General features: G+C 36.6%; 13 protein-coding genes across 13 annotated transcripts; 9 read left to right on the forward strand and 4 right to left on the reverse strand.

Moving 5' to 3' along the window:
• Window positions 1-186: 186 nt before the first annotated feature.
• Window positions 187-3,916, forward strand: B0P05DRAFT_599091 (DNA polymerase phi-domain-containing protein). The gene is made up of 7 exons (XM_051583193.1): window positions 187-496; window positions 543-821; window positions 870-1,227; window positions 1,275-1,459; window positions 1,512-3,473; window positions 3,527-3,715; window positions 3,768-3,916. Exons 1-7 carry the CDS (start codon window positions 224-226, stop codon window positions 3,876-3,878), a joined length of 3,357 nt encoding a protein of 1,118 aa, XP_051431934.1. The 5' UTR covers window positions 187-223; the 3' UTR covers window positions 3,879-3,916.
• Window position 3,917: 1 nt separating this feature from the next.
• Window positions 3,918-4,915, forward strand: B0P05DRAFT_554668 (protein-tyrosine phosphatase). The gene is made up of 5 exons (XM_051579700.1): window positions 3,918-4,162; window positions 4,207-4,376; window positions 4,429-4,454; window positions 4,508-4,621; window positions 4,665-4,915. Exons 1-5 carry the CDS (start codon window positions 3,939-3,941, stop codon window positions 4,728-4,730), a joined length of 600 nt encoding a protein of 199 aa, XP_051431935.1. The 5' UTR covers window positions 3,918-3,938; the 3' UTR covers window positions 4,731-4,915.
• On the forward strand, window positions 4,916-5,695 carry B0P05DRAFT_554671 (uncharacterized protein). Its single transcript, XM_051579701.1, has 2 exons — window positions 4,916-5,386; window positions 5,434-5,695. Exons 1-2 carry the CDS (start codon window positions 5,307-5,309, stop codon window positions 5,657-5,659), a joined length of 306 nt encoding a protein of 101 aa, XP_051431936.1. The 5' UTR covers window positions 4,916-5,306; the 3' UTR covers window positions 5,660-5,695.
• A 97-nt stretch (window positions 5,696-5,792) lies between these two features.
• B0P05DRAFT_476283 (uncharacterized protein) lies at window positions 5,793-6,707 on the forward strand (the record flags this gene model as incomplete). The annotated part of the gene is made up of 3 exons (XM_051574894.1): window positions 5,793-6,083; window positions 6,141-6,242; window positions 6,387-6,707. 3 exons carry the CDS (start codon window positions 5,793-5,795, stop codon window positions 6,705-6,707), a joined length of 714 nt encoding a protein of 237 aa, XP_051431937.1.
• Window positions 6,708-6,812: 105 nt separating this feature from the next.
• B0P05DRAFT_580979 (rab-GTPase-TBC domain-containing protein) lies at window positions 6,813-9,280 on the reverse strand (the record flags this gene model as incomplete). The annotated part of the gene is made up of 9 exons (XM_051582059.1): window positions 6,813-7,466; window positions 7,510-7,971; window positions 8,025-8,194; window positions 8,242-8,246; window positions 8,294-8,518; window positions 8,563-8,634; window positions 8,682-8,819; window positions 8,867-9,080; window positions 9,124-9,280. 9 exons carry the CDS (start codon window positions 9,278-9,280, stop codon window positions 6,813-6,815), a joined length of 2,097 nt encoding a protein of 698 aa, XP_051431938.1.
• Window positions 9,281-10,270: 990 nt separating this feature from the next.
• B0P05DRAFT_476300 (uncharacterized protein) lies at window positions 10,271-10,582 on the reverse strand (the record flags this gene model as incomplete). The annotated part of the gene is made up of 2 exons (XM_051574897.1): window positions 10,271-10,437; window positions 10,489-10,582. 2 exons carry the CDS (start codon window positions 10,580-10,582, stop codon window positions 10,271-10,273), a joined length of 261 nt encoding a protein of 86 aa, XP_051431939.1.
• Window positions 10,583-12,943: 2,361 nt separating this feature from the next.
• B0P05DRAFT_554699 (uncharacterized protein) lies at window positions 12,944-13,765 on the reverse strand. Its single transcript, XM_051579702.1, has one exon. The coding sequence runs from the start codon at window positions 13,330-13,332 to the stop codon at window positions 12,949-12,951; it is 384 nt and encodes a 127-aa protein (XP_051431940.1). The 5' UTR covers window positions 13,333-13,765; the 3' UTR covers window positions 12,944-12,948.
• A 233-nt stretch (window positions 13,766-13,998) lies between these two features.
• B0P05DRAFT_554700 (ribonuclease H2, subunit B) lies at window positions 13,999-15,171 on the reverse strand. Its single transcript, XM_051579703.1, has 5 exons — window positions 15,109-15,171; window positions 14,905-15,060; window positions 14,593-14,856; window positions 14,210-14,547; window positions 13,999-14,156 (listed from the first exon to the last, which is right to left on the reverse strand). The coding sequence occupies exons 1-5, from the start codon at window positions 15,149-15,151 to the stop codon at window positions 14,061-14,063; spliced, it is 897 nt and encodes a 298-aa protein (XP_051431941.1). The 5' UTR covers window positions 15,152-15,171; the 3' UTR covers window positions 13,999-14,060.
• A 249-nt stretch (window positions 15,172-15,420) lies between these two features.
• B0P05DRAFT_439408 (CAP Gly-rich domain-containing protein) lies at window positions 15,421-15,624 on the forward strand (the record flags this gene model as incomplete). Its single annotated transcript, XM_051573740.1, has 1 exon — window positions 15,421-15,624. A coding segment is annotated over one exon (204 nt), but the record flags the coding sequence as incomplete, so codon positions are not given.
• A 665-nt stretch (window positions 15,625-16,289) lies between these two features.
• On the forward strand, window positions 16,290-19,924 carry B0P05DRAFT_476190 (dynein associated protein-domain-containing protein; the record flags this gene model as incomplete). The annotated part of the gene is made up of 9 exons (XM_051574886.1): window positions 16,290-16,475; window positions 16,542-16,689; window positions 16,734-17,085; window positions 17,138-18,094; window positions 18,144-18,488; window positions 18,535-18,655; window positions 18,708-18,927; window positions 18,974-19,110; window positions 19,160-19,924. The coding sequence occupies 9 exons, from the start codon at window positions 16,290-16,292 to the stop codon at window positions 19,922-19,924; spliced, it is 3,231 nt and encodes a 1,076-aa protein (XP_051431943.1).
• A 225-nt stretch (window positions 19,925-20,149) lies between these two features.
• Window positions 20,150-21,245, forward strand: B0P05DRAFT_231624 (P-loop containing nucleoside triphosphate hydrolase protein). Its single transcript, XM_051573282.1, has 4 exons — window positions 20,150-20,494; window positions 20,549-20,645; window positions 20,687-20,917; window positions 20,961-21,245. Exons 1-4 carry the CDS (start codon window positions 20,375-20,377, stop codon window positions 21,134-21,136), a joined length of 624 nt encoding a protein of 207 aa, XP_051431944.1. The 5' UTR covers window positions 20,150-20,374; the 3' UTR covers window positions 21,137-21,245.
• A 1,894-nt stretch (window positions 21,246-23,139) lies between these two features.
• Window positions 23,140-23,457, forward strand: B0P05DRAFT_476247 (uncharacterized protein; the record flags this gene model as incomplete). Its single annotated transcript, XM_051574892.1, has 2 exons — window positions 23,140-23,276; window positions 23,322-23,457. Coding segments are annotated over 2 exons (273 nt in total), but the record flags the coding sequence as incomplete, so codon positions are not given.
• Window positions 23,458-24,411: 954 nt separating this feature from the next.
• B0P05DRAFT_640056 (uncharacterized protein) lies at window positions 24,412-25,450 on the forward strand (the record flags this gene model as incomplete). Its single annotated transcript, XM_051583734.1, has 3 exons — window positions 24,412-24,455; window positions 24,512-24,653; window positions 24,763-25,450. The coding sequence occupies 3 exons, from the start codon at window positions 24,412-24,414 to the stop codon at window positions 25,141-25,143; spliced, it is 567 nt and encodes a 188-aa protein (XP_051431946.1). The 3' UTR covers window positions 25,144-25,450.
• Between the last annotated feature and the right edge of the window lie 481 nt (window positions 25,451-25,931).

The raw sequence follows: 25,931 nt of genomic DNA on the forward strand, positions 1-25,931 counted from the left end.
TCAGAGATAGTCTGATTTTGACTTATTTCATGAAACAAAAAGAGCTATGGTGCTCAGGTTGCATAAGAAAACAAATCCCAGTTACCAAATACGGAGTTGAAAAAGCTATCGAGCAGTAAAAGTAGTCACTTATCCAGCCACTTCTGCCTTGATTTAACTTTTTTTTGGGTAATTTTTGACGTCTTCGAAGTTTTTTCCTCTAACCTAGTTGCAAAAAGAAGATATGGCAACCACAACACTTCAACTTTACTGGGATCTCGCTTCTTTTGATCCCAGTGCTAGACAAATAGCAGCTCATTCACTTATAAAGACACTTGCCGAGTTTCAAAAGAATCACGAAGAGACTTTGGAAAACAAGCAAGATATTGTTGATACCGAAGAGAAGCTTGACCTTCTTTGTGCTTCTGACGTCTCTTATGCTGTCCGCCGTCTTCTCCGTGGTCTTGCTTCTTCTAGACAAGGTGCTCGTCAAGGTTTCTCCCTAGCTTTAACTGAAGTAAGTGTTTTTTGTAAAGAAAAAAAGTTTAGTAACAAAAGTGTAGCTTCTTGCTATTGTCGATATTATCTCAGCTAAACTTGTTCTTGAACTCTTGTTCAAATACACCGAACGAACTGGATCTATGAGTGGTGACGAGACTCGTGATATGTTATTTGGTCGTCTTTTTGGTTTAATGTCAATAGTTGCTGCTGGAATGATCGCTAGAGATTCTACTTTTACTGAAGACATCATTCGTATCATTGAAAACTTACATGAAATGGCAACTACTAAGTCTTACCTTGCTGAAGTTTGTCACCATGTGGTAATCAACATGCTCCCCTACGTAAGTAATTTTGGGCAATAATAGCATAAGATGCTGATATGATGATAGTTGAAGGATACCAAGCATCAAACACAAACTGCAGAAAAGATCAAAGAGTTGTTTTTAAATGGACCTATTTCCAATGTCGATCAACTTAACCTTGTAGTCGGAATTCAACGAAAACTTGACAATGTCGATTTGTCTGCACAGTTTGCTAAATGGAAGAGCACCACCATCTTGGATCCTGCTAACTTGAACATTTTGTCCAACATTCTTAAGGAAATTCCTAGTGACACACAAGAAGCGTTAGCTGATTGGAAGCCTCAGCTTCACTCTGTTTGGGATCCTCTTCTCTCTGTCTATTTCGAAAAGAAACAACCCAAGCAAATTGCTTCTTTCCAAGAGTTTTGGACTGCTGCTGTTGACAGTAAGTATTCGTATGCCAAAACGAATTATGTCTTAATAAGTGTGTAGACACCATGTTTGACATCAATGCTTCTCATGGTCGTAAATATTGGGGTTTTCAACTTGTTGAAAAAGTGTTGCGTCGTCTTTCTCCTGAACAAATGCCCTTGATTTTCACTGCTAATTTCATGAGAACTTTTATCAACAATCTTTCTTCTGAAGATCGTTTTTTGAATAAGGCTGCTAGACACACTGTAAGTTTTGATTCTAAAAAATAATCTAGTTGTACTGATATGTTTTAAATAGGCTCAAGTCATTCAAAGTGTTGCTGAAGAGAACAAGCAAGTTGGTTTTGCATTGATCACCCAACTTTTGGGCAAAAACGGTCACCAAAACTTTGATCGTATCACTCGTACCAAGATTGTTGAAAACTTGTTAACCACCTTAGACACTGAAGGTGTCAAGTCCTACCTTGAATACCTCGCTCAAACCTTTGTCAAGAGTGATGAAAGCTCAAGTGTTACTAGCCGTGAATGGGCTTTGAATCAAATGACTTTATTGATTACTAATGTCAAGGTCCCCAAGGAAGAAAGCTGGGTCACCGAACTTGTTCAGTTTTTGATGGCCCATGCATTTTTTGAAGTAAAGTCCACTGATAAAGCTAAATCTTACTTGAGTGGTCTTCACAAACTTACTCCTGAATTGTCTGAAGCTTCTGTCAAGACATGCCAAGAACGCTTCCAAGTTGTCCTTGTTGCACTTAGCAAGTTGCCTCCTTTGAAGCAACTTCAAGCCGAAACTCCTGTCAAGTCCCGCAAGTTACATGGTATCACCAACAGTGGTGAATTATGGGCTTACCAAGTTTTTGAAATCTATCAATCCCTTGAAAAAAACAAGAAGCTTGCTTCCCGTATGACTCTTGCTCCCAAAACTCGTGAAGCAACAGAAAAGGCCATCAAGATTGTCAAGGAACTTAGAACCAAGATTACCAAGATGGATAAGACCGAAGTTCATGATAGTGTCGAACGTGGTTTTGAAATTCTCTTTCTCAACATTATTCTTCATACGTTGATCAATGAATCTGAAGGTGTTTCTGTCTTGACAGAATTGACTGATTGTTACGAAAAGACCTTCAGTGCTCCTAAAAAAGCCACAAAGAAGAAGTCAAAAAAGACTGAAGATGACGAAGAAGAGGGACAATTAGACCCTATTGATGTAATTGTTGATATTCTTGTTTCTTTCTTGACCAACGAATCACCTGTCCTTAAGAATCTTGCTGAACAAGTGTTTGAAATCTTCTCTCATAAACTGACTAAGCAATCCTTAGAAATGCTTTTGAACATCTTGTCTTCTGGTGACGATAAACAAGCTGATGATCTCTTTGGTGAAGATGACGAAGACGAGGAAGATGACGATGTTGAAATGATTGATATGGATGATGTCGAAGAAATTGAATCTGAAGATGATGAAGAAGTCGATGAAGAGCTTCGTCAAAAGATTGAAGAAGCCATGAAAGCTCAAGGTATCAATGCTGTCGACGATTCTGATGAAGAATTAGACGATGATGCCATGGCTGCTTTTGACGAAAAGTTGGCTGAAGTATTCAAGCAAAAGAAGATTGCCAAGAGTGAAAAGACTACCATGCAACAAAATGTTGTACATTTCAAAAACAACGTAATGGGTCTTATTGTGATTTATGCCCGCAAAAACCCTACCAATCCTCTCGTCTTGTCTCTTATTGTTCCTCTCTTGAATATTATCCGTGCTACTCCCGCTAAATCTGTCACCAACCAATTTGTTGAAAAAATCATTGCCTTCTTAAAGAACCGTCTTGCTAAAGCTACCGAATATCCTAAAGAACAAGCTGATTTTGTGTTTGATATTGTTCAAGCTGTTCATGACTTTGCCAAGCATTCTACCTCCAAGGAGCTTTCAGAAATGTGTAATCAACTCTCCCTCTATTTGCATAAGTGTATCTTGGGTGGTGCTGATTTTGAATTGAACAAGCAAACACCAGCAAAGACAAAGAAGGTCGTCAGCAAATACATTGGTATCTACAACGATTCTGTCAAATTATACTTGTCAAAGAAGTCCACATCCTTCCATCCCAGTATCATTCAACAAATGATACAGCGTTACCCTTTGAGCTCTTGGGATATGCTCGATACTCTTGCAACATATTTGAACCGTGCCCATTGTGCCAACATTTATAGACTTTCCATGGCATGCAAATGGACAACCATCATCATTCAACGTACTGTTGGAAAGGTAACATTTTTATTATTATGAAGCTATGGTACTTATTGTTTTTCTTTTACTAGAACTCTAAAGAGTACAATCAAAAATACATCGCACTCGTTCCTAAACTTGCTGAATCAGTAAAGGCTACCATTGAATTATCCGTAAAGGACCAAGACAAGAGCTTAGACTATGAAGGCATGAAAAACTATTTGAGATTTGTGACATTACTTGTCAGACTTCATAAGAAGGTTGCACCAGAAACAATCGATGTAAGTTTAGCGATAAAATATAAATTATAGATACTAATGGCTCTTTAAATAGTTGAAAAAAGTGTGGGATGCTGAATTGATTTCATCTATTTCAAGCAATGATAAGTTCTCAAAGCCTGCCATTTCTTCCTTGATCAAGTCCTTGGACCAATTATGGGCATAATCCTAACCTAATAAAAAAAACTTTCTCTTTATTTTTTCAATTTCTTTTCCCAAAAATAACATGAGTGAGGAACACGAAAAAAGCACAGTCTTGATCAGAAAGCACAACCGTGGTGATCACTCTAGCCAACATTATGAGATATGCCCTATTTGCTATACTCGGCCAGGTATGCCACTTGTGCCTCCTCTCAACTTTGCTATGATTGCATCTGGTGTTTATAGATCAGGTCATCCCAACAAGCAGAACTTTGCATTCCTTAGAAAACTAGGACTTAAGACTATACTGTATGTATGCTTTATTTATCTATCAGGTCACTTATTCTATACAGATATTTTGCCATGGAAGAATATCCTTCAGAAATGCAACACTTTGTTGAACAAGAAGGAATTGAAGTATTGCATTATCGTACAGAAGGCAACAAAGAACCCTTTGTGGAAGTGAATCCAGAAGACATTTCACATGCATTAGTCAAACTATTAGACAAAAGAAGTCATCCAGGTATATATTTTATAGTAAAAGAAAAAAGTATTTATGAACACATCCTATCTAGTGCTTATTCATTGCTTAAAGGGAAAAGTAAGAAAAAATGAAGAGAAAAGTCTAATAATATGCTGAATCAATTTGAGTAGCATCGTATAGGGTGTTTAGTAGGTTGTCTAAGGAAGATACAGAATTGGTCAATGACTTCAATATTCGACGAATACAGAAAATTTGCAGATACAAAAGTATTAGCTGATCAAGAAGTAAGAGGTCTGAAAGGGAATACTGATACTGATTTCAAACTAGTTTATAGAGACATTTGATCATGAATTAGTGCCGTATGATCAGAGATATCGACCAAAATGGCTGTAGTTAATTTCTCATTTATCAATGACTGATAATTTGCTATAAAGTACTCTGATTCTTTTGAAAAGTAAAATCAAAAGACAAAGACCAATTTTCTGTCTAATATGGATTCACCACTGTTTGCAGACAAATTCTTATTCGTCTAAACAAAGTCCCGATTGTCCTATTTCCAGTTAAGAGTCTTTCAGTGCTTTTTTTTTCGTTCTTTTATCTTTTTGCATTAAATTTAAAACATGTTGATAGTTTGTTACTCTACGCTCAAAAAGAGAATAAATAATAAGCCTCTCTTAATGAGAGCATTCTCTATTTCTGCTATGAACCTCAAAGGCATCTCACTCTCTTGTAAGATCAGCAAGACTCGATTTCCAACGCGCTATTTACTCTTGTTTTAAAATAGCTTACCCTTATGTCCATGCTCACCAAGACAAATCTAAAGAAGGATATGCAATTTCATATGTCTCGACGGATGATATCAAAGGCAAATCAATAGCTTCGACTCCTGATGTCATTATTGGCTGGACAACCGAAAAAGACCAAGTAGATCCAAAAACTTTTGTTGAAAATCAAAGATTTGTCGATTTTATGAGCAAGGTTTTTAGAAAAAATATTCATCAAGTGGATGATACAAATCTGAAGGCTTTAGCTGAATGGCAGAAAGAAGGGTAAGCAAACTGAACATCTGCCTAGAGCTATCTAACTGATCTAATAGTTGGCTTCATATCGGCGATGAACGCAATCCCCCTCCATGGGGTAGAATCAACTTTCCTGAGGATATTATAGGCAGTGTTCAATTAGAAGAAGGCAAAATTAAAGAAGGCACCTATGAGCCTATGCCTACACATCGCATGGTCACCAATGATGGTCTTTTTAAAATGTCTGAGCCATTGACTCAATGTGTCATTAATGCTGCTAAAAAATACGTTTCTAATGCTTAAGTTTCAAAAAATAAACAATGTCTTTCTCGAAATCCAAATTTGGAAATGAGCGTCACATAGGACTGTGGCTTTCTTGACGAAGCTTGACAAGGGCATACTTATATTTTTTTCTTTTTTCTTAAATACACTCACCATGCAGCCTAGCAGATTGTTGACATCAGCAACAGGTCTTTTCAGAGTTACCACTACAAAGACCTTTGCAGCTCCCGTGTTGAGCAACCAAAGACTCTTCTCTTTCTCAGCACACTGTAGAGAAGAAGATAACACAAAGACCCCTGAAGCTGTTGAAGTACAAGCCAGTGAAGAGGAGGTAGAGCCTATCAAGATGTCTAGAAGAAGACGTCGTTTTCATGAATGGGCCAACGGTCCTGGTTCCAAGTTTAGCCGTCCTGCCAAAGGAACTACCAACTATTTAAGCTCTACTGTAAATATTTTTACATTTAATGTTTTTGGTTTTTTTAATCTCTTTTTCTTCTCTTAGCCTTTCCCCAACAACCCTCTATTTCAGCCTAGACCTCCTCTTTCTGATGCTTCTCGTCAAGGAATTTATGATGCCTTTGTTACTGATCCTGAAAACTGGACAGTCCGTAAACTTGCTACCAAGTATGGCATTTCTTTAAAGCGTGTTGAAGCAATTTTGAAATTAAAAGCCAACGAAAAAGAGATGGAAATGAATGTAAAAATAACTAAATCAATGTGAGTAGGTAGCTGACTACACATTCTATAGGGTGTTGCCTTACAAAAGAAGTTCAACAAGGGAATGGAGCAACTTATGGGTGTAGATCAAACAGCTGAATTATTAAAAGAACCTTTGGCCGATGTTTTCCCTCCTGTCGGAAAGCCCAAGTTCAAGACATTAAAAGAAGATGCTCCATTCACTCCAAGAGATGCAGCCAAGGAGCTTAACCGCATACCCTTTAAGGATCTTGAAAGACGTGTTATTGAGTCCGAGCAGGCAGAATTCACTTTATCTAAACCTTCAGCAACATCATCAGACAACAAAACTACAAAGCGTACCAAATTTGTTATTGTAGATACTAGCGCTTAAGTCGCAATTTCTTTTAGAATATTTACATTTTTGGAAAAAAAGTATTATGAATTAAAAAAAAAGTGTATAGTAAAAAAAAAAAAAAAAAAAAAAAAAAAGCAGGATTTATATTAGTTCATAATCATCATCTTCAAAATTCGAAACAGTGGATTTGACTGATTTGGGTGATCGTGAACAAGTTAGCATTGACCTGTTCTTGGTATTTGAAACAGATAATTTATCTTGTTGACCAGCTGCTGTCATGTTACTTGCAAATTTTTTGCCTTCTACTAGCAATGCTTCAAATATTTCATGTCCTAACCCTTTTTGTCTTTCCACAAGTGATTTTTGCAATTTGAAGCTTTGAGGAAAATCAGTCTGGATAAATTGATCTAAACTTTCTTCGGTCAGGACAATCATGCGGAACATAGGCAAAGTAATTTCAATCATTGGTGCTTCAGTTCCCATTAGCACTTGATGAAAGTCATTTGTGAATTCAAAAACTCTCTTCATATCCAGTTCGCCAGATTCTGATCCAATATCGTCTCTGTCAAACACATCCAACTGTTGATGCAAGTGCTCCATGGCTTTGGGGGTGTTTGTTTGTTCTGCGCTCAGACAAATAAAGTTTGCAATGGTATCTAGTGGATGAGGTATTTCTAAAAGGCATAGGATCAAGTGGAATTCACTTGCCATTGAATAAAGCTCTTGATTGGTCAATATGTCCTTTTTATCTTTATCATACAGCGCAAAAAAGAATGCTGCTTTTGACATGATATCCTACATATGAATTAGATTTTACTGGCGTATATATGATGCTCACCCCTCGAAGGATTTCCCCTAATTTTGTCACTGTATCAACAAGTGCGATACCTGTTCGACCCTCGGCTCTGAAATTTTCAAACAATCTCCGTATAAAAGACTGTAAGATGGCTTGAGCGATTCGCATAGAATCACTACTATTGCCTGCAATGACACTGCTAGTATTATTGCTATTTTGATTGTTGAATTTGGCCCAAGTAGTCATGCTTTCCAACATTTTAGTAAATGCTTTCAGGTCCATTTCAGGTACGATAGATTTGCCTTGATTGTTTGCATAATAAAGAGCAGAAGAAAAGTAGTCGTATATGATGGAGATCTCATCGTTACTGAAATAAACTGTGTTCTTTACGTTTCGAAGAGCATTGCGCTTAGTGAAAGTCTCTACACCTCCGATCACTCTTAGTTCGTTTTGTCTACGGAGTTCTGTGATCTGGTCAGAAGTGACTTTGTTAAAGTCAGTGTACTAGGTAAAGAAACATGAGATTCAAAGCTCGAGAAAAAAAAAACAGAACTTACGGCAGACTTCATTAAATTATTGAATATGTCTGATGGCTTTGTATGATGCTGTTCTGTAGCTGTATCATCCATTGGCATATTCAAAGCCTTAAAGAACTCTTTTGCAATGACGAGTAGTTCAGAGTCATCATCAACTGTTAACAGTTCTTTCTCGTTTATCTTCAAAATGGCTATAAATAAAGATTAGCCCCTATGCAATTTTAAAGAGCAGTTTTACCTAAGCTAAATATGAAAATTAAGACAAGCATGTTTAGGAGAGTTGGACTTACGCAATTTGAAAGAGTATTTTTGATCCTTCTAAAAAGAAGCAATCCAAAATACGGAATGCAAAAGGCAGTGGCATAGAATTGATATACAAGGTTAAGAACCAAGGCAGACAAGCAACGGAGAGCTGGATCTGTCTTTCCTGAAAGTGTTCTGTGAGCTTTGGCATATACTTTTTCACAAGCTCCTCTAATACAACTTGGTCCAAAAGAACACCATACATGGAAGAGCTAGAGAGCAAAGCGTTAAATGATGTCAAAGAGAAGAAACTTGCCTATAATAACCAGGACAAAGGTGATCAACTAACGAGTTCAGTGCCCAAAACGCCTGTTCTTCCGTCATGTAGCTATGGTTAAAAAAGGTCAGATTTGTTCATTCTATGGGATTAAATACATTAATAAAGAAGAGGTAACTATATTCATAGCTTGACAATAACCAAGTTCAGTATTCTTCCAAGAATACGCTGTCAGTACTCTTCGCAATCTAGAAATTCCTTCTGATGTTTGGTAAGCTTCATACTCAGGGAGCGACCTGACCCATATCATTAGTTTACATTCGAATTTTCAAGAATCATTTACCGGTGCAAGTCCTTTTCGATTTCATCTTTTACGAATGAATCAACATCTTTATGTGAATCTAAAATTTGCTGATAAACACCTTTGTTGGCAAACCGAAGGTAGATTGACCCAGAACACATTTCCCAAACTTCTCCACGAAGAGCATTTGGTAAACCAGCTCTCACCATTTTTCCAAAAATTGGTTGACGTACCAAAGTCAAGTTCCTACCATTGTCTATAGCTACATTAAAGTAAGTGTATATCAACAACCAACATACCTTGGAAATATCGTGTCCAAATTCGCAGCTTCTTTTCATCTTTCACTTCTGTTGCATCACTACGATAACCGAATTGCAATCCTAACCCACCAATAGCGTCCTGGATATAAATAGGTCCCTCTGGAGTCTCTAATATTTCCTCGGATTTACATGTCATCAAGAAAGGCCGTAAGGATGTCTTCATTTTGGTCACATTTTTGTTGAGTCCCTCTTTCAAGATATCACAAAACTGCTCGCATGCTGTTTTCTCGGCCTAAATCAAAATAAATAACTTTTTACGTCGTACAATTGTCTTACATCCACTTTCAATACGTGTGTCATTTTATGCCATGTTGTAAAAGACAATGCAGATCTATAGGTATCGTTGTTAATGCGTTCAAATCGAGTGATGGTATATAATGGTAAAATAAAGGTGCATATGGATTTCTGATGCTCAGTAGCTGGCAAAGTTTCAGATGCTTCAAAAACCAAGAAATTCTGTGTTTGGTATAGTGTTCCTGGATATTGTGTTCTTTGGATGGTATGGTCCTGCTTATTACGAGATGATTCCTCTGCTCCAAACATGTAGCATGCATTAATAGAGTCCATAATTTCTTCTTCATCTGGTATGCTAAACAATCGACGAAAGTTTTCATTCCGCTTACGGAGCTGAAGGACATTTCTGAGCGAATCTTTAGGAGCCGTCAAGTCAGAAGGTCGATAAGTACTCATTTCGTCATTATCCATAGACCTATCACTGATTGTCAATTGTCCAAATGAATCACTCTTGAATGCACTGGAGTTTGTATTCTTCAAAAGTCGATGAATAGAGTCACCTGTTAATTGGACCAAAAGTTCATAGACCTACAAAAAAAAGGTTAGTAAGGAAAACAAAAGTGAATAAAGTTACCTCACATCGCTTGAACATATTTGTAAACAAGTACTAATTGTTTTGTTAGTCGCTTTTTGTTTAATCAAAGTACATTGCTTTACCTCTTGCTCTGATTTCGTCACAATTCGCATACTATGTCGAAAGAGTTTTCGAATAGGTTCATTGATAATGCTTTTAACCTCCTTGAGCTCAATCAGTATTTTGAGTTCAAATCCAAGCAAATAAGAGTAAAATCCAAGATAATTTTCTGAAATGTACATCCATCCTTGTCTACTATTACAAGCACAGGAATAATCTACATACATTTCTGTCAATAATCCCAGGCAAGTAAGTGTACATACAATTCACAAGACGCTCACTCGAAGGAACATCAAATATTTGTCGAAATGTTCTTGAGGCATTGCGGATAGTATCATCATGTAACAAGTCATCGGTATCATTGTCTGAAGTAATACAAGCATTACTTTTTTTGTTTTTACAAATACTATTTTTACCTGCAATCGTGGCTGATATAATATTGCTCATTTGCTTAACAATCCACTCTTCTTTTTCAAATGGGCTTTCCATTTCTTCCAGCTCTGGTACCATGTTAATTCTTATCCAGTCCCAAGCTGCTTCTATTGTATCCTCTGTATCTGAAATTGCTATTTGTAAACACGCTGCATTAGGTTCCCTTTGAAAAAGGATTCGATAGGGTGACTGTTTTGCATCAAACCTAAAGAATAATTATTAGTTGTTTACAGTGAGCCTCGCTTACTTACAGGTTTGTAATAGTACTGAAGACGCTCTTGAATACTGTATTTTTGGGTTCTTGATATTTTTGAAGCATGAAATACTGGTTCTGTTGTTCAACTGACCAGAAAGACATAAGGCTATTGTCTATCGAAGTCGGCAGCACAAACGTCTACAAAATAGTCTATTTCATTGTTCAAACAATCGAATTTTCCCTACATTTTTTGGTATCTTGCTAAAGGGTGTCATTTTATTTTTATTCTATTTAGAAGAAAAGAACAAGAAGAAAAAAAACAAATTTCATGGATTTGAATACCTACTTTTTTTTCCTTTTTTAGGTTTTTTAGCTTGATATAATTTTCCCTTGCTAAGGCTACAAAGCAATATGTAGTGGCAAGCGTTTAATCTAGCATAGACTTTTACTCAGCAAACGTATAGCGTTATAATCTATGCGCTTATTAGACCAAATGATGGTAATGTATTCTAAGTCTTTGCGTAATACGATATTTTTCTTACGTCTCGAATGAAAATTTGTGATTTTCAAGTTCATGTCAATTCATAGCAGACTCAAAAGCGAGTCTGCTGTGCTTTTTTTGATTGCTCCATACTAAAACTAGTCTCCATATTCTTGTTTCTTTGGATCAGGTAGTTACCCTTTCCTTTCAATGCAAAGGATATATAGTGCTTTCATGAATTACAATGTATGTAAGAAACACCTTGTTTTATTGGCATTCAGAAATCACATATTAGAAAGAATATTTTTCTGAAGTACTTTTCGTTTTTGAAGACTCAACAATTTTTTATATGAAGTTGGACATGGGTGGTTTGGCAATGAATCCTTAGTATTCCTCCATAGCAAACATTATTTAAACTAGTGGGTCTAACACTTTTTGATAAAGAAATCAGGTATCACATAGCTTATTCACGCAGTAGAGACACCAGAGAAATGAGGATCCTAACGATGTGGAAGACAGATATTGATGCAAACTTTTTTCTCTCGTAGACACATGAACCTAGCGAATAGCACTCTAATTTACGAATAAACACGCTAGCTATCTAAAAACTATGTTTACTAACATCCACGGTGCCTTTGGAGTTGATTTGGACAAAAAAAAAAAGCGACTTGTACAAAAATGGCCAAAATGGCCAAAATAACCTTTCGACCAAAGGATACTACTCATGGAAATATTCTACCTGACAACTCTTTGAGCTTTTTTTGAGGCTATAAGATGAAAAATACAGCTGTCGATAAAATCAAAACTCGATCAGAAATTTTTTTGGAACGACCCGACGTAGGTCTGATCCAACCGAAATTAGGTAAGACCATCTCCAGATACTTCCAACAAAAAGAAAGCGAGCTTACTAAGACGAAAAGGTCGGCTAAATTTGAGTATTGTCTTCAAATCTGCATTTAAAGCTCATTGTACGCTATAATTAGAAGAAAAGAGACCTTTTTCAGCAGATTTTGATCCGTAAGTGGGTACTTGTTTATGCACCATTCAATGGACAGAATATAGGCGGGTAAGGCATACTATAACATTCGACACTTTTGAGGTTAAAGAGAGAAACTTTGAATTTATCAAATAATAGATGCATTCCTGGTTTAAGCTGGGGGAGAATAAGGTCTCAAATGCAGGAATTAAGCGCAAAGTACTATTACTCTGCATGCTTGCTGTTTTTAGAAAAGAACTAATCATTAATAATATCTTTTTAAGTGATATTCAACAGCTAGGCTCTTTCTACCATCGCTTAAAGGCTCTCTAGCACTGCTTTTATCATAAAATAAAAGAAGCTTAAAGTAAAGACTCTAATTCCGAACTCTTACAATCCAATATACATGTAACTTCTTTTGATAGAATAATCATAAGCAGGAAGACATGTTGTTTAAATTTTGGATCACTAAAAAACCTCTTCCCCAAGCCTTCTCTGGAGTGCTTCGATAAGAAAAACCAAACTCGATTGCTCCCAAATACACTAGTTTAAAAGAAAAACCAAATGGTTAGCTTACACATATTCTTTTTATGCTAATCAACATATCAACAGAATCTAATTATTCTTAGAATAACTTAGCATATGAGATAGCACTGTGCTTAATAAATCAATGGTTGGATATATTCGTTGACAAATCTGCTTTCCTTTTTCCTTTTTCCTTTTTCCTTTTTCCTTTTTCCTTTTTCCTTTTTTCTTTTTTCTCTTATTTCTTTTTTAAACAAAAATGTCTGCTAGGTAAGTTGCATATTCATGAGAATGAAGATGTATTCATACAGGAACAAAGTAACGAAGTTGATCCGGGCACTTCTCCTATATACTTGTTTGACGATGATGATGATGACTTTGTAACTCACCATGTTTATAATGACTTTGATTCTCAAGGAAGCCTTTCCGATCATGGATCTTATTCCCATATTACTTCTGCTGTTAAATCCTTTAAACGAGTGGAAGAAAGTGTGCAGCAAATGCCTTACCCTTCTATTTCTCGTGCAAAGGAACCTGATCCCTTCCATGATACACAAAAAACTCTGTCTCCGCATGGCCATGATGAATCCAACATTGAAAGAGACAAAAGAACAACTCACGCAGTAGTAGAAGAAAGCCATCAGTCTCATTTTGCAGAAGATTCATCTAGCAAAGCTCAAATAATAAAAGAAAAAGAACATAACACTCAAGTTCAAGACTTTGATGGTGATACTTCTCAAGAAATCTTTAGGGAAACAACTCCGGCTGCGCTTGATAATGATTCTTCTACACAAGACATTGACAACAATTTAAACAATATGAATCAGCAAACCAATGGCAAGCAAGAGCTTCCCAATTTGGATAATGTTCAAGCAAACCAAACTCGACGCAACTCTGTCGGCACTCTTAAGATTTATCAAAAAGTCAAATTAGTCTTACAGTCTGATGAAGAGCAAGTACGTCAAGGACAGCCAACTAGCTTAAGTCATTATTGTAGGATTACTGCGCCTGTCCGTGAAGGTCAGAATACTGTCACTAACACAAATATCAAGATTCCCATCCACAAACAGTGCGCAAATCCTCGGTATCAATCTAAAAAAGAAGAACATACTAATCAAGAGCTTCCTTTGAAACAACAGCAACAATACAATCATTCAATCAATTCAAAAAAGTGAGTACTTAAGGCATGTAGTTATGCATTGCTAATTATATGAATTAGAATGGTAGAAAAAATTTTACAAGGTATATTTGATGCATTCTACCTTATTGCTATTATTCTCGTAGTTTGCTACCTATTTTCAGAAAAACAATAACTTGTCACGTATAAATACATGTTTATGTCGAATAAAATATTGCTTCATCTAAAACATGCGTTTATTTATTGTTTTTTGGTTGTAGTAAAGAAGCTTGTAAGGGATTTCATGCCTTTGGTATTCACTTTGGATAAGCTTCTTGGTACATCAGGTTTCTTTTTCTGTACACAAAAATCATTGATAAGATTGCAAAAGTTTACATTTTATCATTTACCTTCGCGACTGAACTATTGACCAGCATTTCATCTGGATGAACTCTTTTAAAAAAGGCAGCTGGAGATGCATTCGTAGCATAGTTAGTCAACAGTTCTGCCTCTTTTTCTTTGGGCTCAATCAGATTAAAGTGATTCAATAACTTGTCGAACCATTCTTTGTTTAAATAGTTTGAGATAATATATACTGCTTCTAATTTCATTAAATCCTGGTCTTGCTTTGTAGATTCAAAAGCAGTTTGAAATGCTTGCTTTGACAAAATTTGATCTACTTTTTTGGTAAGCCAGTCTAAGGCAAGTTTTGGATTTAATCTATATACAAACAAGCCAGATACAACCTCTGTTTAAATGCATAAGATAATATGTGTTGACCGTCTACTTATACCTTTTATATCGCACATATGAGCTAATTGTTCAGTAAATCCTGATAAAGTGATCAAACGATGGACATCAATAGGTTGCGAGTAGGCTTCAAATTTTTCTTCTTCTTCTTCATCACTATCTAAGTCTAATTCTAAGTTTATATTCTCTCGACTAAAAATAACATCTAAGGTGTTAAATTTGCTGTCATCTTTTTTGTACACTTGGTTTAAGATAGGGAGAGCCATAAACAATGGATCCATACGAGTAATAAAGCGAACAGCACCGTCTTTAGAGGCGATCAATAACTATAAACATAGCATGTGTATCAATATACCTTTATAGATATAGCTGTCAATCAAAAAAGAAGCCTTTCTACCGGGTCCTTTCACGTTCTGCACTTCATATAGTTGACCTTTATTATTTTGAAAATAAATAGATCGTCTACTTGATCGTGGACAGGGCAAATAGATCTCAAACAGGTTATTACTATCTTTTTACTAGTTAATATCGAAACAAACCAAGTATATTGTTTGTGTACCTTGATCTGACGTATCTGTAAAGGCAATCAATTGTTTTGACATGTTAAAAAAATAAAATAAAAAGAAAGCGCGTTTTATTTTTTAACCGCGTTTAAATTGAATTGTAGTTTGTGTTACTTGCTTCATTCGATAAATTAGTTCTCCTCTCCTTGTTTTCAAGGCTCTTTCTCTCTCTCTCTCTCTCTCTCTCTCTCTCTCATTTTTTTTTATTACATACTGTCATTTTTTCTTCTTTAATTTATTATCTATAGAAACAAATCCTTTTCGAGATAATGTCAGCCATAAAGCGGTCTTCTCTTATTCGAGATGATCTTGCTATTGGATCTCGAGTAGTTGTAAACGACCTTGTAGGAACAGTTCGCTTTATAGGGAACACGAGTTTCCAAACAGGAAAATGGATTGGTGTCGAACTCGATGAACCACAAGGCAAGAATAGCGGCGTTGTTCAGGGCAAGCGGTATTTTGAATGTAAAGCAAACCATGGTGTATTTGTCAGACCAACAAATATCAAGTTATATAATGAGGTAATGATAAATATTTAGTCTGCAGCCATTCATGTCTATCTTTAGGATGCATCAGCTGGATCTGCTTCTCCTTCACCTCCTACTGCTCGAAGAAAATCAATTGCTCCCACTGCTTCACCACCCCCACAACGAAGAAAATCAATAGCTGCTCCTGCTCAACCACAGCTTCAGCAGAGAAGGAAATCAACCGTAGTTCCCCACCAGCAGTTAATACAAGAAGAAAATCTATCGTTTCAGCAGCCCCTTCATCTCCTGTAACTCCTACAAATGGCGCACCGACATCAAAAAGAAGACCAACGTCACTTTTACAGTCATCACCGATCAATGCAAGTCCTCGTACTGCAACCAATAGTAAAAGTACGGTGATTCCAAACACAAGAAGAAAATCCATTGTTCCTCCTAAACAATCGACGATACCAAACAGTAAGAAAACCAAAATAAGTACACAATCATTACCTCCTACTCCCGTCCCAGCATCCCAATCGCCTCAACCTGGTACTACAATCAAGCCAAGAACACCTATTACAGCTCCTTCTACTCCAGATAACACTATAGATGAAGAGCAAGCCAGATTAGAGTTAGAGCAAACTGAGTTTGATAATCTATGTCAGCAAAATACAAATGCAAATTCGGGTATGGTTACTAGTCCTGTATCCATGGATACAGAAAATAACGTGGTAGAAATGGAGAATGTTTATTTAAATCAGGAACCAGAAGAAGAAGAAGAAGAAGAAGAAGAAGAAGAAGAAGAAGAAGAAGAATTTCAGCCACAAGAACAAGAACAGCTACAACCGGTGTATGGCTCTTTAGCGTCTTCAAGGCCAACTAGTAAATCAGACCAGGTGTGAAATTTGTATGATGAAGAACGTGCTTTTTCTAATTTGTTTATTTTATTATTTTGAACACAGACAGTGCCATTAAAGGATTATGAAGAACTTCGGTTTAAACTCAAGATACTTGAAGGCAAACGCCATGAAGACCGAGAAAGATTTAGAGAGCACGAAAAGGTTAAAGAAGAAGCAGAGCAATTCTTGACACTTCGAAACAAACTTCAAGGTAAGAGTACACTATCATTCTATAAGCACTGACATTCCCTATAGATAAGATTGCAGAATTACAGAAAGATGTGCGTGATACTAAACGCGAGCTTAAAGAGACAATGGCTGAAAAGGAGACATTCGAATCAAAATACAACGATCTACTTGAATCTATGGAAATGCTCACTTTAGACAAAGAAGTGGCAGAAGAAAGAGCAGAAAGCTTACAACAAGAAACCAACATGCTTAAAGACAGAATAGAAGAAATCAGTGTTGATTTAGACATTTTGAAAAGAGAAGCTGATATTCTGAATAAACCACCTGAACTATCTAATGCTGAAAATGAAGAAAGAACTCCTCTTGAAGTCATTCAACTTGAAAGACATAACGAAAGACTGAAAGAAGCATTGTTAAGGTAAAGATAGTCTATTATCCATAGCTATGATTCTAAAAAGGGAACCGAATAGACTACGAGATGCTACTACAGAACAAGAAAATGAACTCAACTACAAAATCAAGACATTAGAACAAGAAAACTATGAATTAGAAGAATATAAGCTACAATATGAAAAAACTATGGAAAAGCTGGTCGAGGCAGAAACTTTGGTAGAAGATTTGAAAATGCAGCTAGATGATGCTTTGGGTGCAGAAGACTTGGTGGATCAATTGACCGAAAAGAACTTGAATTTGACTGAAAAACTAGATGAACTCAGTGCTACGGTCGATGATCTTGAAGCATTACGTGAACTCGCTGATGAACTGGAAGAAAACCATATTGAGACTGAAAAACAACTTCAAGCAGAAATTGATCATCGTGACATGTTATTAAGAGAACAATTGGAGAGACTAAGAGCAAATGAAGAAACAGCTGCTGATTATGAAGCAACTATTCAACAATTTAGAGAACTTGTAGCTCTCTTACAGAACGACCTGAAGGAATTTAAGAGAAAAGAAGAGAGTGAAGAGTCTGAAAAGCTTACATTAAGCAGTCAATCACAAGCCATGATGTCCCTTAATGTCCAACTCCAGACAACGGTGATGAAGGCTCAAGCAAAAGCTATTGACATTGAATTGCGCAAACTGGAAGCCTCTCAAGCTAATGATAGACTCAATATGATTCAGCCTTACCTTCCTGAATCGTTCTTCAAGACAGAAAACGACCCCATCTCTTGTCTCCTGATGTTCAAGCGACTAGAGTTCAAGTCTGCTTTGATTGTAAAGCATTTAGACCAAAACTATCCTATTAGTGAGAAGATTATGAACAATGTGACAGAAAATCTAGTGACTATTTGTGAGATCAAGCAAAGAGCTGGCTGGTTGAGTTCATTGGCTACGCGATTCCAAACTCATATCAAAAACTGTGATCCTGCTACCTTTGCTATGATGGGTAAGGTCTATCATGAATTGATAGGTGTTGAAAGAAGGTAAAAGCTTAGGGTTAGTCATACGTTGCCTATTTACAATTTATGGTAGAATGAATGCTATCATTGAGTTATTTAGAATAGATCAAATCAATGAAGCGCATTGCCTTACAGAACTCCAACGAGTGATTTCACAAGTAGAGCATTTAGTTGAGGCTTATTTGCAGCAACAGCAAGAAAAGAACAATTCAGACCAGTTCTTTGGTCTCACAAAGGCTTTGGATTTGAATGCTGATCGTATGATTGTTGTATTTACGTTTGCAAAACAATCAGTAAGTAATGCTGTCCAGAACGAAGGATTGGTCATAAGTGAAGGACTGGTTGAATTGGACATGAACTATCATGAGCCTCTTGGACGTCTCATTGCACTTGCAAAGAATAGTAAAATTATTGCCAAGTATGTACGTTTGTATCTCAACAGATTTATTTATATTTTGACATAGGAAATTGATGCGCCAGTTGGAAGACAAATTTGAAGAAGCTATGACACTCAAGTCAGAGCACTTGCATCGGTTCAAAATGCTTCATGCTATTAGTACCAAGTTGTGTACTTTCTGCTTTGATGTGAGCCCATTAGAAACTAGACACGATAGACAATATTAACTCTCTAAATTAGACCTACAAAGTGATCACTGCTTATATCGATACAAAGCGAGGCAGTCATGAGCAAATTGAACTCTCTCATATTCAGACATTAATTCGGGAAAAGGGCGATCAGATATTTGAAATGGTTGAGAGTTCCATGTGGGAAAGTGCTCTTAGAACTCTTAAGACGCTTACAAGTGAACTTGAAACCACATATGCACAGGTTGAGCGAGATGATAAACTAGACAAGAGTAAGTATGACCGTTTTTCATACATGTTTATTGACTGTATTATTAGTTACAAGCAAAGTTGCACCTTGGATTCAACGTGCATCTGATATTAAGGCTGAAGTTGTAGTCAACCATGAATTAGAGCATAAATTACAACAACACAATGAAGAGATTATCAAGCTTATTAAAGATGTCCGACTCAAGGTAACGCAAAACTGATATTTATAGTCAACCTAATTTTGTTTGTGTGTAGGACCAAGCACTTCAAGAATCGGATGTGAAGATTAGTTTGCTTGAAAAGAGAATGGAAATGGCTAAAAAGGAAGCCGAGCAAATCAAGACACTAGAAGAGGACTTAGAGAAGTCAATAAACCAAGAACAAATGTATGCTGAAGCAATGGAGAACCTTCAGCATGAATATGATGCCTTGGAATCGGAGAACATTCAGCTGAAGAAGGAAGCAAGCAAGCGAGAAGAAAAGCGACAATCTTTGTTGAGAAAGGCAACATTTGATCTAGCAGAAGTAGAAGGATCAAGTGATGTTCAAGAAATGGCTGGTGGCTATTACGAAATGGCTGGACAAGTAGAAACCTTACGAGCATCTATACGTTATCTTAGAGCAGAAAATGCCCAATTGAAGAGCGTTGATTTTGCTAGAGCACTTGAATTATTGCCATTACCTGCTCCAAAGAAGAATGAGGAGCAAAAAGAACCTCTTGCTGATATTGCGAGAGAGACACGCATGCTACTTAAAGATATGCGTGTTGCTAGTGCATCTCCACGTATTGTTCGTTTGGAACACAATGAAAGTAAAGCCACAACACACATGTGGCAAAGTGTAAAGAAATCACCTGATTATCAATACCAAACACAGCATTCTGTACTATACACACTTAAACAACGTAGTCTTCAGCTGAGACACAAAGTAGACAGCTTAAGAGAAACCAATAATAACTCCCTTCCAAAGCAACAAAAGGTAAGAAATGTACAAATAATCACTGTATTCATTTCTTTTTAGCTATCTACTGAAGAGCCACAAAGACAACTGCCATTAGGCATTATCAAGATACCAAGACTTGCACAAGACAATACCATTTCTAATACTCCTTGTACAAATCATTGCATCGATATTCGTAGTGTAGCTGATTTTAAACGCTTACACTCTGTCTTTATTCACTAAACAAAATTCAGTTCCCCGATTCGACGTCATGAGCCTTTTTTTTTATTGTGTTTGTGTGTGTGCAAATTTGTGTATAGGTTGTTTTGTAAATCCTTTTCTTCTTTTCCTCTCTCTCTCTCTCTCTCTCTCTCTTTTTTTTCTTTTTATCTCCTTTTTTTATCGTCTTCTCTTTTATCTCTTTATTGTTGTATTTTAGCTATATACTTTCTTCATTGCTTCACTTTCTTGCAATCTCATCATCTAAACCCTCTAAAAAACAATATCAAACAAAACCAAGAACAACAAAGTATGTCTGGCAACAATATCAAAGTCGTTTGTCGATTTCGGCCTCAAAACAAACTGGAAATACGAGAAGGAGGTGTGCCTATCATAGACATATCGGAAGACGGAACGGGTGTGTCTGTAAAAGTAATGATATTTTATCAGGAACCCGAAAGTTGAAACTCAATCGTTTGCTCATAGGGAAAAGACTCTAACTCGTTTTCATTTGACAAATGCTTTGGATCCAACACAAGACAACAAGAAATATTCGAATACTCCATTAAATCTATTGTAGACGGTAAGCAAGCATAAGTAGAAATAAAGCTGATAACATGTTAGATGTGGTTGCTGGTTATAACGGCACTGTTTTTGCTTATGGCCAAACAGGTTCCGGTAAAACATTCACTATGATGGGATCAAGTATTGACGATCCCGAAAATAAGGGTATTATTCCCCGCATTATTGAGCAGATCTTTGAAAGTATACAAATGGCTCCTGCTAATATGGAATTTACGGTAAAAGTTGCTTATATGGAAATCTATATGGAAAGAGTCAAGGATCTTTTGGCTCGTAAGTTATTCGGGTTTCATCTCTTTTTACTTATATCTATTAGCTGCAAATGATAATTTACCTATTCATGAAGACAAAGTCAAAGGTGTCTATGTCAAAGGCATCAAAGAAGTGTATGTAGCCGACACAAGTGAAGTTTATGATGTGATGAGAATTGGTGGTGATAATCGTGTAGTTGCATATACAAGTATGTTATGTCTATCCATGGTTTTAAACTAATACTATGATTGCATGATAGACATGAACGCTGAAAGTTCAAGAAGTCACTCTATTGTCCTTGTTACCATTACCCAAAAGAATCTCGACACAGGCGCCGCAAAAAGTGGAAAGTTATATTTAGTCGATCTAGCAGGTTCCGAAAAAGTAGGCAAAACTGGTGCTTCTGGTCAAACCTTGGAAGAAGCAAAAAAATCAATAAGTCTCTTACTGCTTTGGGTATGGTCATTAACTCATTGACAGATGGAAAGGTAACAAAACACATAATCACCCTGTCATGCCTCTAATGATCTTTATAGTCTAGCCATATTCCATACAGAGATTCTAAACTGACACGTATCTTGCAAGAATCTTTGGGTGGCAATTCCAGAACAACATTAATCATCAACTGTTCTCCTTCTTCTTATAACGAAGCTGAAACCATCTCTACTCTGCGTTTCGGTGCTCGTGCAAAGACAATCAAGAACAAGGCCAAGGTCAATGCTGACTTATCACCCGCTGAACTTAAGGCATTACTGAAACGTGTAAAAGGTGATGCTGTTTCATACAAGAGTTACATTACTGCTTTAGAAAATGAAATCAGCTTATGGCGTTCTGGCAAAAAGGTACCTGAAGCTAACTGGGCAAGCATGGATAATCCCAAGCCTACCAAAACACCTGCTTCTCCTACTATACCTGTAAATGGTGCACCCATTACTCCTCCTCAAACACCTGCACCTGCATTTAAACTATCCATTGACGACGATAGTAGACCTTCTACACCAGCAATGGCATTGGGGAAAGACGAAAAAGACGAATTTTTCAAGAGAGAGCAAGATTTGCTTGAGCAAATATCTGAAAAGACGACGGAGCTTAATAATCGTCAAAAGCAAGTGAATGAAATCCAGGACTTATTAGTCGAATTGAAAAACAAAGAAAAAGAGATTAGCCAAAATAACAAGAGTCTCTCTTCAGAGCTAAGTGAAGCTAAACTTCAACTTGAGAAAGAATTATATGAAAAGAAAGAAGGCGAAATCAATATTGACTCACTCAAAGAAGCCAACCTCGAATACAAAGCAGAACTAGAGGAACTTAAGGTTACATTGTCAAGACTAGTAGTAGAAGAAGCCAAAGTGAAAGAAGAACTAAAGATTGCGGAAACTGCAGTGGTGAGTTAATCAAAACAGTGATAACCAATAGCTGAATAATTGTGTTCTAGGAGGATGCTCAAGACAAGAAGGAGGGTATTGAAGCAGACTTAGATGCTCGAGATATAACACCAGAAGCTGTCGCCAGTCTTCGTCTCGAACTCAAGACAACGAAAGCAGCAATTGAACAACATAAAGTCACTATTGAAAGCCTAGAGCAAGAAAGAGAAGCAGTAGCACAAAAGAAGGTCGATCTTGAGACTCGACTTCACAATTTAGAAATTGACTATGAAGAACTCTTAGACAAAACCATTGCAATGGAAGAGCTAGGAGTCAAAGAGACAGAAGACATTGCAGAATCTATATCTGAACTGAAGACCAAATTGGAGAGTCAGTTCTCAATAAAAAGTCAAGTACAACAAAAGGAAATTGAACAACTAAAGGCTGATATTGAAAAGAAATCAAAAGAAGAAGATAGACTGCAAAGTGTTCTGAAAGAAATGCAAGAAACACAAGAAAAGTTATTGAAGATGAAGAATGAACCCACAATAACCACTGCTTCAAAAGAAGCTATTGAGCACAAAGAAAGAGAGTTGGAACGAATGCGCAAGTCCATGGCACAGGAATTAGCTGACTTTGAAACAATGAAGAAGGTGCTTATGCGTGACCTTCAAAGTCGATGCGAAAAAGTGGTTGAACTAGAAATAACACTAGACGAGACTCGCATTCAGCAAAATAACTTACTAAAGGCGACAAGCAACAAAGCGCAACAAAAGAAAATGGCTCTATTGGAAAGAAACTTGGATCAACTCACAAATGTGCAAAAGCAGGTAATGTGAGGTATTACAAACAACATGTGAATATTAAAGCATTGTACAGTTGGTAGAACAAAATTCGCAACTCAAAAAGGAAGCTGCGCTGTCGGACCGCAAACTAACTGCTAGAAATGAGCGCATTCAAAACTTGGAGTTCTTGTTAAAAGAAGCTCAGAATAAGTTATTGATTCAAAATGACAAGTAAGCTTGTAGATAACAATATATGCATTACTTATGTATTGCTAGGTTTGAATCTCAATTACAAGCTGTTAGAGGCCGTCTAGAACAAGCTCGTACGCATAAATCGCAAGGTGCGTCTATGTTAAGCTTCAATAGAATTGCTAAACCTCTCCGAGGTGGTGGTACCATAGTCGAAACGTAAGTATATAAATAGGGTTTATCTTTTTGTTAAAAAATTCAACCATTAGTTTTCAACAAGAAGAAAAGTTGCCCGAAAAGCGTGAAAAGAGAACATCTTGGTTTCGTTAAGTTTGATATACCCATTTTTATATCACAATACGATGACCCATCTTCTTCATTTTTTTATTCTAAAAACTAAACTATTCAATATATTTGTGTGATTGTAAGTAAATATCAACTAGCACTCAAACTCTTGTATATTCATAGAGAACTTGAATTGTAAAATGTTGGTATCAACTTTATCAGGAAGATCTCACTTTGTTATGTTCTGTATCTATTTAAATAAAGCATTATAGTCTGTATACATATCTGTGCAAATGAATGTATCAAGTCAGCATGCCATGATTTGGGACATTGCTTCTATAGACAGCCTTGTTATAAAATTTACAACAAAATATCAACTTGACAGTAACCGACTATATTTGGATCAAAGTATGACAGGATGTTTTGATCAACAGTCTTAAACTTATTGAAACAAGTAATGAATGTTACTTGAGCTCTTGTAAAATATCATTTCTTTGGGACCTGTTAGCAACTCAACATTGTCTATTTATTTAGATTTCAATTTGCATGATGCACAATAATGCATTCTGAGATTCAGCACAGGCTTAATCTTAAAAATTGTACTTACGCGATAATTTTAGCAGCCAAACCCAACTTTGAAATATCTTTTTTGATGATAAAAGATGACTAATTACATGAAGACTTGTTACGAAGATTGCTGTCACATACAGTCGCACCTGGATTTAGTAGTACTGGGTTTAGTAATAATCTGCATTTAGTGATACGAATCTCGTTTCTCAATTGACCGTATACTGTGAGTATTACTATACCTGGGCACAGAAACATTTTAAGGTCAGAAAAAAAACTAGTGATATTCGATTGTTTGGTACGTGAGTTAAGCAATATAAAGGTGATGAAGAAAAGCGTCTTTCAGGCCAAAGAAAACGAGTTCAGCGGGTAGGAAAGCTTGAGTCATACCATACACACTTTATTTGTAACTTTTCTGCTAAAAGACTTAAGACAGTGCTTTGTCAAGCAAGGAATGCATTGCTTGATAAGCATCTCCAAATTGGGCCAATCAATCTGTCAAGTCTTCACAAGTATCTTGTTATTCATGCCTCGTTGACTTCAAAGAAATTGAAGCCTGTAGTAGCAGTAAGAACGGCTCAAAGAACCTTGGAGATGAGAAGAGAAAGAGTGTTGGAATGGAAGAACAATGACAGCATGAATTGGAGCCAAAAATGCGTCTTTATAGATGAGGTAGACTTCAACATGCACATCCGAAGAAACCTTGGGTGATCGAAGAAGAGTATGCCGGTCAAATCTGTTGTACCCTCAAACAGAGGAGCCAGAGCGTCAAGTGTTGGCGCAATTTGCGAGAAAAGGCGTTGTTGAACTTACGCCTCGTAAGACTAAGGCTGTTCAAAAGAAGAACTACGGGACGAAGAAGCGTAAGAGAGATAATGGAAAAGCTAGCGAAGTTGATGTCAACGCTCGAGTAAGTACGGGAAGCGAGTATTTTGTAGATTTCTTGAGTTCCCTTATGGATGCTTTAGATCAATGCAAAATGCAGGGCCGTTATCTTGTTATGCATCATTCTGCTATCCATAAGGTCAATGAATCTCAAGAGTTGATAGCATCATGAGGCTATATGATTGCATACCTTCCTTATTACTCGCCTTTTTCTTGAATCCCATTGATTTGTTTTAGTCGAAGATCAAAGGTAGTATTCGAATAGATTGCCTTAGTGTTAATGACAGTCTCAGCCTTTTGAATCGCTGAAGTTGCCAAGAAAGTTTCCCAACAAGACTGCGCAAATTATATAGCCATTCTAGTCATTTTTTGACAGATGCTTGTTTCTTGAGCCAATGCTTTAAGTATATAAATTTGTCCGCAAAATAAAAATGAAAATCCGCAAAAATTCATAAGCTCAGTTAAAGACTGCATTAGCTTGAGTAAAATGAAGATTAAAAGATAATGTGTATTGATATAATTATTCTAGATATTTATACTACAGAAATCGGCTGATAATATATGAAAGGAAAAGAACCAATTATTAAGTGGAAGGAGAACAGATCAAGAAAGGAAGATAAGGAAGAGCAAACAGAAAAGGAAGTGTTCTGCTAAGACTTGAAAGATTGAAGCTGATGCTGACTGTTCAGCTCACGACAATTTCAAATCTTAACGATTTCGATCACCGACACCTCCCTCTTATTTCACAAGCTGCGACTATTTTCTTTGTAGAAAACACATCTCTTTCTCTTCATGTAACTCTTCACGTCTCCTTCGTGTTAGTGCAACAAAAGTTGGATGAACAATGATGTCAGCGGCTTGAAGGTCATGCTGAGGGTGTATTGTTTGTAGACATTCAAGTTTAAGTTGAAGTTGCACAAATAAGAAGCCTGTCTTATGTAGCTTGTTGAAGAGTGAAAT

The sequence above is a fragment of the Gilbertella persicaria genome (genome assembly GCF_025201335.1).
Source record: "Gilbertella persicaria strain CBS 190.32 chromosome Unknown B0P05scaffold_40, whole genome shotgun sequence".
Taxonomy (NCBI): domain Eukaryota; kingdom Fungi; phylum Mucoromycota; class Mucoromycetes; order Mucorales; family Choanephoraceae; genus Gilbertella; species Gilbertella persicaria.

Coding starts and splice junctions, on each gene's coding strand:
- B0P05DRAFT_599091 (XM_051583193.1), top strand. CDS start 224: ATGGCAACCACAACACTTCAACTTTACTGGGATCTCGCTTCTTTTGAT. Junction 822..869: donor TAATCAACATGCTCCCCTAC/GTAAGTAATTTT, acceptor ATATGATGATAG/TTGAAGGATACCAAGCATCA. Junction 1,228..1,274: donor TTGGACTGCTGCTGTTGACA/GTAAGTATTCGT, acceptor ATAAGTGTGTAG/ACACCATGTTTGACATCAAT.
- B0P05DRAFT_554668 (XM_051579700.1), top strand. CDS start 3,939: ATGAGTGAGGAACACGAAAAAAGCACAGTCTTGATCAGAAAGCACAAC. Junction 4,163..4,206: donor CTAGGACTTAAGACTATACT/GTATGTATGCTT, acceptor TATTCTATACAG/ATATTTTGCCATGGAAGAAT. Junction 4,622..4,664: donor AAGTATTAGCTGATCAAGAA/GTAAGAGGTCTG, acceptor ATTTCAAACTAG/TTTATAGAGACATTTGATCA.
- B0P05DRAFT_554671 (XM_051579701.1), top strand. CDS start 5,307: ATGAGCAAGGTTTTTAGAAAAAATATTCATCAAGTGGATGATACAAAT. Junction 5,387..5,433: donor GCTGAATGGCAGAAAGAAGG/GTAAGCAAACTG, acceptor CTGATCTAATAG/TTGGCTTCATATCGGCGATG.
- B0P05DRAFT_554699 (XM_051579702.1), bottom strand. CDS start 13,332: ATGAGACTGATGGCTTTCTTCTACTACTGCGTGAGTTGTTCTTTTGTC.
- B0P05DRAFT_554700 (XM_051579703.1), bottom strand. CDS start 15,151: ATGTCAAAACAATTGATTGCCTTTACAGATACGTCAGATCAAG. Junction 15,061..15,108: donor TACAGATACGTCAGATCAAG/GTACACAAACAA, acceptor ACTAGTAAAAAG/ATAGTAATAACCTGTTTGAG. Junction 14,157..14,209: donor TCAATAGTTCAGTCGCGAAG/GTAAATGATAAA, acceptor TTTTGTGTACAG/AAAAAGAAACCTGATGTACC.
- B0P05DRAFT_231624 (XM_051573282.1), top strand. CDS start 20,375: ATGTCTGGCAACAATATCAAAGTCGTTTGTCGATTTCGGCCTCAAAAC. Junction 20,646..20,686: donor CATTAAATCTATTGTAGACG/GTAAGCAAGCAT, acceptor ATAACATGTTAG/ATGTGGTTGCTGGTTATAAC. Junction 20,918..20,960: donor AGTCAAGGATCTTTTGGCTC/GTAAGTTATTCG, acceptor TATATCTATTAG/CTGCAAATGATAATTTACCT.